The sequence below is a fragment of the Myotis brandtii genome, unplaced genomic scaffold (genome assembly GCF_000412655.1).
Source record: "Myotis brandtii unplaced genomic scaffold, ASM41265v1 scaffold1080, whole genome shotgun sequence".
NCBI classification, from domain to species: domain Eukaryota; kingdom Metazoa; phylum Chordata; class Mammalia; order Chiroptera; family Vespertilionidae; genus Myotis; species Myotis brandtii.
The window spans coordinates 444,766-453,950 of record NW_005353677.1 but is presented as its reverse complement, the minus strand read 5'-3'; the positions used below and the strand labels follow the sequence as shown (position 1 = coordinate 453,950).

The window sequence follows — 9,185 nt, the reverse complement described above, 5'->3', positions numbered from 1 at the left end:
AAATGAAGAGTAATTTATAGGGAATCAACAATAGAGTAGATGAAACCAAGAATCAAATCAGTGATTTGGAATATGAGGAAGCAAAAAATATCCAATCAGAACAGCAAATAGGAAAAAGAATCCCCCCAAAAATGAGGATACTATAAGGAGACTCTGGGACAACTTCAAGCGCACCAACATTCACATCATGGGGGTGCCAGAAGAGAAGAGAGAGAGCAAGAAATTGAAAAACTATTTGAAAACATAATGACAGAAAACTTTCCTAAACTGGTGAAGGAAATAGACATACAAGTCCAAGAAGCACAAAGAGTTCCAAACAAGATGAACTCAAAGAGGCCACACCAAGACACATCATAATTAAAATGCAAAAAGTTACAAAGAAAGAATCCTTAAAAATATGAACAATAAAATGACAATAAATACATATCTATCAACAATTGAATCTGAAAAACAAAATAAATGAACAAGCAGAACAGAAACAGACTCATAGATACAGAGAACATTTTGACGGTTGCTAGATGAGAGGGTTGGGGGATGGGTAAAAAGGTGAAGGGATTAAAAAGTATAAATTGGTAGTTACAAAATAGTCAGAGGGATGTAAAGTACAGCATAGGGAATATAGCCAATAATATTATAATAACTATGTATGGTGTCAGATGGGTATGAGACATATCAGGATGATCACTTAATAAGTTATGTATGCCCTAACTGGTTTGGCTCAATGGACAGAGCATCGGCCTGGGGACTCAAGGGTCCCAGGTTCGATTCCGGTCAAGGGCATGTACCTTGGTTGCAGGTACATACCCAGTAGGGAGTGTGCAGGAGGCAGCTGATCAATGTTTCTCTCTCATCGATGTTTCTCTAACTCTCTATTCCTCTCTGTAAGAAATCAATAAAATATATTAAAAAAAATAAGTTATGTAATGTCTAATCACTGGGGTGTACACATGAAATAATATAATGTAAACCTTAATTGAAAAATGAAAAAATTATTTAAAAATTTTAAAAGGATCCCATTGGAATTCAATTTTGTTCAGACTGGAAATTTATAAAGTACTAAGGTTTTATTAAACAGTATTTGAAATGCAATATGAGTGTTTACTGTGTAGTATATCATTTATAAAACCAAGTTGTCCCCGAGTTTCTTAGACATTTAACACAGATGTGCATTAAATAAAGTCTCACAAACAAACATTTGAAACATTTTATTCTTCATATTCGGGTCAGGGTGCAATTCCTAGACCATGTCTGTGAAGTCGATGCCGTCACTGTGCTAGAGATGAAGGCCGCAGGCTGGCTGAGAAATTAAAATGCGGTGGCCTCTCACTCTGGGACACACAGCGCCCCCTCACGGAGTGCTGCTCCACTGTCTTCCCGATTCAGCCGGAGGGAAACCAAAATGTGTCCTATTCACCTATGAAATCACTTTGTATAATCTATTTCTAAACACAACACATGGGGAAGGAGAGGAAGAAAGTACCAATATATGAACACATGCTATCTTAATTCATGTCTATCTATAAAACACATGGTTGTAACAATTGCTGCTTAAAGTTTCTATGAACTGCCAATGCTGGTGATCACTCCCACTTTCATTCCCATTTTAAAGTCTTTTCCTTGATCATCTAAAGATGCTTTTCAGATTTCAAACAACCAGCTATTCGTGTCCTCGCTGTGCCCCTAAGAAATTAAAACACACATTCATTTTAAAACTGAAAATGAAAAAATATAGGAAACGTTATCTTAGACACCTTTCTGTTATTATAACAACAAAAAACGTGGGATATAGACATAACTTGTTTATTACTTTTTAAAGAAGAAGACAGGGTACACAGCTGTGAGTGCCTTAAGGAAGATGACATTCAGTTTGCAGCAAATACCTGCTAGTAAAAACACATGACTAGCACTTCAAAAATTACAAAAATTCGACAAAATATTCTCCTAAACAGCAATCTTTATATTTGTAAACAAAATATAAACAACTGGTTTGTCCAGTTTCCTCTGCATGTCAAACAGGAGGCAAAGGGATAGAGATCATTTTTTATTTTAAAACAATAAACTCTAAACTAAGTTATAGCCCACATATAATCCTGGGGAATACATTTGGAGGATGCTGGGGGATTGAACAGGCTAATGCATGTCATTATCTACGTGACCAGTCTTTCCATTTACTCATTGCCTTGAACTCTACAGTTGCTTTTTTTTCTATAACTGTATTGTGGCTGTACAATCAATTCCTATATTTTCTTTTATTCCCCTACAGACATAAGTGTGCTCCATTTCCTATCAGTTTTCATAAACATAGTTGAAAGTTCAGACAGACTGGGAGGGGGTTTCTTTCGGTTCCTGGGCCCTTTCTCTGTAACATCAGAGGTGTTAACAGTTTGGCCTGCAGATGCATGCGGGCCAATTGCTGGGTGGAATGTCCCCCCTCGTCTCAAAGAGACAAACAGAAAGTGGGTCTGGACGAGGCAGCTGCACCTGGCGCTCTGCGGCAGCCCTCGCCCGGCCGCCCGGTTCACTCCTTCGCTTTGCTGAGATAGTCAGTGAGCTTGCCCAGGCTTTCTTCCTGCTGCTCCAGGGCGTCCAGCACGATGCCCATGGGCGTCCTCTTCAGGCCGATCCCCTCCATCTTATTCTCCAGCTTGTTCTTGAGGTTGCGAAGCCTGAGCGAGGCATGGATGAACATCACTGCGGAGAGGGGAGACATGGGGACACGTGAGCTGCCTCCCTCCCACCCACAGCACACGCTCTCCTCCCCTCGTCCCCGCCTTCCTGAGCTGGAGTCCACCGGTTCTCTAACCCGTCCAAACCCTCACATGCCACTCGGACGGCACAGAAGCCTTATAGGGCGTTTTCTTCCCATGCGCAGAAAGGGATTGCCTTCAGCAGGAAGGATGCGGCCCCGCAGCCACACTCTTCCCACCTGCACGGATGCCGCCACCTTCCAGCTGCTACCGCAATGCCGACATTCAAAGCCGGCAACATGCTCCAGCCACAGCCACGCCCGCCTCGCACAGGGTGTCCAGAGAGGAACTCAAGCTCAGCTCTGAGACGACCAGGGATGTGTGGTGAAGCCCAGCCAACAGGCCGTTTTCTGAAGTGTTAGACATAGATTTATAGACCAAAACTAACAGTTCTGTAGATTTTAAAAAATAGCTTATTGATTTTTAGAGAGAGGAAGGGAGAAGAGAGAAACACCCATGTGAGAGCATAACATTGATGGGCTGCCTCCTGCACGCCCCTAACGGGATAGAGCCCATAACCTTTCGGTGCACGATGCCCAACCACCTGAGGTGACAGCTTTATAGATTTAATGTACCTCATGTTCCCCAAATTTGCTTCATCACTGAGAATTACCAAAGTTTGTTTATTAAGAAACAGATTTGCCCAACTAGCCTGTATTAGTGGTTGAGCATCGACCTATGATCCAGGAGGTCACGGCACATGCCTGGGTTGCAGGCTCAATCCCCAGTGTGGAGCATGTAGGAGCAGCTGATCAGTGATTCTCTCTCATCATTGATGTTTCTATCTCTCTCCCTCTCCCTTTCTCTCTGAAATCAATAAAAATATTTTTTTAAAAAATATGGTTGGAAATTTTATATTTTTATAAAGCATCCTGGGTGATTCTCATAATCATCGAAGTTTGGGAACCACTTATCTTGTCTAATTTCCTGTAGTTTATAGAATGTGTGAACTACAGCCCATATTGTATACCTGATCCAAATCACATAGCTGGTTTCCAGCAGGTGTAGGAATAGAAATCAAGACCTTTGACTCCCTACCTATGATAACTCTCATTACACTGCCTGTCTCAGGCTCTGAGGTGAAAGGTGCTCAAGTTAACAAGCTGTGTGTCTAAGCCAGCCATGGGCAAACTACGGCCCGTGGGCCGGATCCAGCCCGTTTGAAATGAATAAAACTAAAAAAAAAAAAAAGACCGTACCCTTTTATGTAATGATGTTTACTTTGAATTTATATTAGTTCACACAAACACTCCATCCATGCTTTTGTTCCGGCCCTCCGGTCCAGTTTAAGAACCCACTGTGGCCCTCGAGTCAAAAAGTTTGCCCACCCCTGGTCTAAGCAGAATCATTGAAATACTGACCCAGCCTCTAGCACATAAGGAAAGCTTGAAGAATATTTCAGAAAGTTGGAATTAGTTGGTTTAAGTATTTTGTCAAATATTGTGGGGGATTCATCTATAAATATTCTTAATCTAACACAACACCAATTGATTTTACTTAATGGAATAATGCACATGTGAAATGCTATTAAAAGTTAAAGGGATGTTCCTATCACTTAATACACTAGAATTTTAATCAGATTTCTGCCAATGAAACTGAATTTGATATATTCTCTATTTCAGGCTTCATGTGCCTGGAATCTCAGTTAAAAAAACAAACAAACAAACAAAAAAACAACTTACAAACTATCTACTCCTCACCAGAACCGGAGCACTTGGTATCTATTTCTGGGCCAACTATTTCTATAGGCTTATAAAACTTTTGACACCAATAATGATCTTTTTTTTCTTTCGCTAGAGAAAACTTATTTGAGAAAGTGCACTCGAAGAGAAATTTCCAGTGGGCAGCTCAAAGCACTGCCTCATGATCTCCCGAGCAGCAGAGAGTTAAGTAGTTGCTTCCCAATGACACCCATTCACTCCTGAGTGAGGACTGTGTGAGTGGCGTGAAGGCTGACAGCAGACCCCTCTCAGGCAGATGTGCAGCCCAGTGTCGCTGGGCCCCTGCCTGCCGTGGCTGGGGAGTTGTATTTCTTTTGTTTACTGTTGTGTCCCCAGAAGAGGTCTGGCACTGAGCAGGTACCCAGCACATATTTGTAGAATTAACGTCCTATAGGCCTGGATCTGCTATTTCAGAAATTCTGATAATTTTGCAGACATGCCAACGCACGTAAGAAACAGGTTATGATGTAATACAGGTTATGATGTTCAACAATAAATAATTTAAATTAACAAAAGAAACAGGTTATGTAATCCCCACTGAACAATCCCTCCCATGTTTTTTACGATGTAAGAAAAGTCAGTTCTGGCTCACTTACACAGCAAAGGGAAAGTGATGCCGAACACGAAGACCATGACCCCCCCAAACATGGAGATGAGGAAGTAGCTCGCCACCATGACCACCATGACAAAGGTCGTGGGGTACCGCTTCTTCATCCGGCGGAGGACGTCTTTATTGTGGGCGGCCCACACAAATCCTGTGAACACGAGCACCACCACAATCCCCCCAAGGATCATGTTGAAGGGGCTCAGGAACCTGGAACGAGAGAAAAAAGGGAGGCTGGGTTAGCAGTGGCAGCAGCAGGAAGATGAGGATGGGGAGGAGTCGAAACAAGTGTGTAGCATTTACTAAGTATTTTATCTGAATTGCTTCATTTAATCCTTAGAACCGGATAAAGCAGATACCACTCAGTCATTTCTCAAAAGAAGAAAATTAGGTGCAGAGGTAAGAAAATGGTGGAGGTAAGATTCACACCTAGGCAGTTTAACTCCCACCAGACTCGTCAGTTCATCTCCTTAGAGGCCCACAGTTTTAAAAGATTTGTCAAACTTAGAAGACCCCCTTCTTTGGAGGGGCTGTGTTTAGCGTTCATTCTTTGGGCTCTAGTACACATGAAATTGTATTTTCTGAGGGCTTACTTAAATCCTTATAGAAATGGCCATGATAGGCGATTGTAGCATAGAGCAGTGGTCACCAACCGGTGGTCCGCAGACCACTGGTGGTCCGAGAGGTCCAAAAGGTTGGCGGCCGCTGGCATAGAGGTCACACAATAGCCTCCATGGGCCAGATCTAGTCTACAGTCAAATTTGTGTTTGAAATGTACAGTGCATTAAAAAAAACTTTTACTCTAAAAAAAGACCCCGAATAGCCACAGCTATCCGACAAAGAAAAACAAAGTTGGAGGGATCACAACACCAGATATCAAGCTATATTACCAAGCCACAGTTCTCAAAACTGTCTGGTACTGGCACAAGAACAGACATATAGATCAATGGAACAGAACAGAGAACCCAGAAATCACCCCAAGCCACTAGTCGCAATTAATATTTGACAAAGGAGGCAAGAGCATACAATGGAGTCAAAACAGTCTCTTTAATAAATGGTGTTGGGAAAATTGGACAGATACTTGCAAAAAAAGAAACTAGACAACAATTTAACACCATACACAAAAACAAACTCAAAATGGCTAAAGGACTTGAATGTAAGATGGGAAACCATAAAAATCCTACAAGACTCCATAGGCAGCAAAATTGCAGACATATGTTGTAGCAATATCTTTACAGACACAGCTCCTAGGGCAAGGGAGACTAAGGAGAAAATAAACAAATGGGACTACATTAAAATAAAAAGCTTCTGCACAGCAAAAGAAACCATCAACAAAACAACAAGAAAGCCCACTGCATGGGAGAACATATTTGCCAGTGATATTTCCGATAAGGGTTTAATCTCCAAAATTTATAGAGAACTCATACAACTTAACAATAGGAAGATAATCGACCCAATCAAAAAATGGGCAAAGGATCTAAATAGACACTTTTCAAAAGAAGATATACAGAAGGCCCAGAGACATATGAAAACATGTCAAAGTCACTAATCATCTGATAGATGCAAATCAAAACTACAATGAGATACCATCTCACACCTGTCAGAATGGCTATCATCAATAAATCAACAAATGACAAGTGCTGGAGAGGATGTGGAGAAAAAGGAAACCTCGTGCACTGCTGGTGGGAATGCAGACTGGTGTAGCCACTGTGGAGAACAGTATGGAGTTTCCTCAAAAAGTTGAGAATGGAACTCCATTTGACCCAGTAATCCCACTTCTAGGACTATATCCCAAGAAACCAGAAACACCAATCAGAAAGGATATATGCACCCCTATGTTCATAGCAGCACAATTTACAATAGCTAAGATTTGGAAACAGCCTAAATGCCCATCAGCAGATGAGTGGATTAAAAAACTGTGGTACATCTACACAATGGAATACTATGTCGCTATAAAAAAGAAGGAACTTTTACCATTTGCAACAGCATGGAGGGAACTGGAGAGCATTATGCTAAGCAAAATAAGCCAGTCGGAGAAAGATAAATATCACATGATCTCACTCATATGTGGGATATAATGATCAACATAATTTGATGAACAAGAATAGATCCAGAGACAAATGGTAGGGGAGCGGGGGAGGTTAGAGAGCAACCAAAGGACTTGTATGCATGCCTATTAGCATAACCAATAGACACAGACACTGGGGCAGCGGGGGCTTCCCCACAGTGGGAATGACTGGGGGTGGCGGGGAGGTGTCAATTGGGGAAAAAGGAGACATATGTAAAACTGTAGACAATAAAAAAAAGAAAAGAAAAAGACAAAGTTTTCACGTCATAAAATAACACAAAAAAACTTTTATTCAAGTCCCAAAGAGTTTAAAAAGTCCATAAAACTTGGGATTTCTTGCTTCTCGTGGAAACATGAAAATCTAACAAGACCAGGTCCACTTTCCCACATGTCAAGGGCTGGAATTGCCTTCCTGCTCAGAGAGAACAAACATCTCCCTCTTGCCCCAGTCTCCACCACTACCCCTGGCATCTCGGACACAGAGGCCCCAGTGAGCTGGCATTACTCATCGTTTATCTAATAATTGGCCTGCATCATCTCTTACATGACTAGCCCAGCCATGGAGGCATTTGAGTTTATGATTCCTGGCATAGAGAGTCCATTGTAGTTCTTTAAAAGGCCCCGAGCATCACTGAGAGATGGGTTACCAACTGGAATTTCCAAATACAGAGCTCGCAGATTCACTGGTCCATGAGTCAAAGGTTACACTACTGTTGGTAATGGGAGAGCACACTGTGCAGAGGAAATTTAGACCAAGTATTTCACAAGCAAACATGACACTGCACCCACCTCCACCCCACCCCACTGTGCACACAAAACCCTTAACAAGACAGTTGTGGTCAACAAGTACATATGTTACTAGCATTTTACCCTCATAAGAGGCTAACGAGCATTTTACTTTGGAAGGACAAAGAGGGTCACTGTGTTTTCATCATGCTCTGGATGTCACCGTGAGGGACTGTGAGGGCCCGGGGAAGACAGGATAATGACAGGTGAGGCCAACAGCTTACTCCCTCTGAAACAGGAGGTTTCATATTCATGCTGGGATTCATATGTAGGATAACTAAGAAACTTCCTTTAAAATCCCTTTCAACTTTAGCTCTGATTCTACCTCTTAAAACACAAAAACTATTTTAAATAGTTTCAAATAGGAGTGAACGTATTGCATACCTTAATGGGTGAAATCAAGGATATAATCAATGTCAAAATGCTTTAACAAGTTATTCTATTAAAAGGCATGGAATTAAACAGTGGAACCTAATTTAAAATTAAACCCTACAATAATAAATTGTTCACTTCATTCAAAACTTTTGCAAATACTTAAATCCCTCCCTAGAATAGAGTCTAAGGAAATAAAAAGAAATGCAAAGATTGAGTTGTAACATGAGTGGTATTTATGATTAAAAACTTTTAGAAATAACCTATAGGGACCAAAATTTATTAGATGGTGGTATATACAGCAGTTTTTTAAAAGTTGAAGTATAATTAATAATATGGAAGATATTAATAATATATTGCATGGGTAAAATCAACTGGAACACAGTCTCTCTGTTAGGTAGATTTATCATATTTGTTATACAGCTCAGAAGCAGAAATTATTATAATTAGTATATTATTTTGTGATCAGAAATAATATCCTATCTAATAAAAGACAAAAAGGGTAATTGACTGTACCTTCGCTATGCTTCCCATTGGCTAATCAGGGTGATATGCAAATTAACTGCCATCAAAGATGGCAGTTAATTTGTATACATAGGCGCAATGCTGGGAGGCGAAAGGGGAAGGACAGAAGAAGCCGCCTGCCGCTGACGGTGATCGGAAACCCAGGTGGCAGCCAAGAGCCGGGTGGCAGGGCAAAGGCGGCCCCCCTACCCCGGCCAGTGATCGAAGAACCAGGCCGCCTTTGCCGCCCCGGACCAGGACATCCGCCTCTTCCCTGCCCCGCTGGGCTTCTCAGATCACCGATCACCAGTGATCGGAGAAGACCCAGAGGCGGAGCCAGAGGCCGGGCTGTGTCGCCGCCTGGGGACGCCATCTGGTGCCCG

General features: G+C 41.7%; 1 protein-coding gene across 1 annotated transcript in view; it reads right to left on the bottom strand.

Annotated features, from left to right (window-relative positions):
• Positions 1-1,779: 1,779 nt before the first annotated feature.
• ARL6IP5 (ADP-ribosylation factor-like 6 interacting protein 5) overlaps positions 1,780-9,185 on the bottom strand; it is a 22,378-nt gene continuing 14,972 nt past the window's right edge. Inside the window, exons 2-3 of the mRNA XM_005857189.2 lie at positions 5,065-5,282; positions 1,780-2,691 (exon numbers count right to left, since the gene is read on the bottom strand). Of these exons, the coding sequence (XP_005857251.1) occupies positions 2,519-2,691; positions 5,065-5,282 (391 nt within the window). The 3' untranslated portion in view covers positions 1,780-2,518. The remainder of the gene's footprint in view (positions 2,692-5,064; positions 5,283-9,185) is intronic.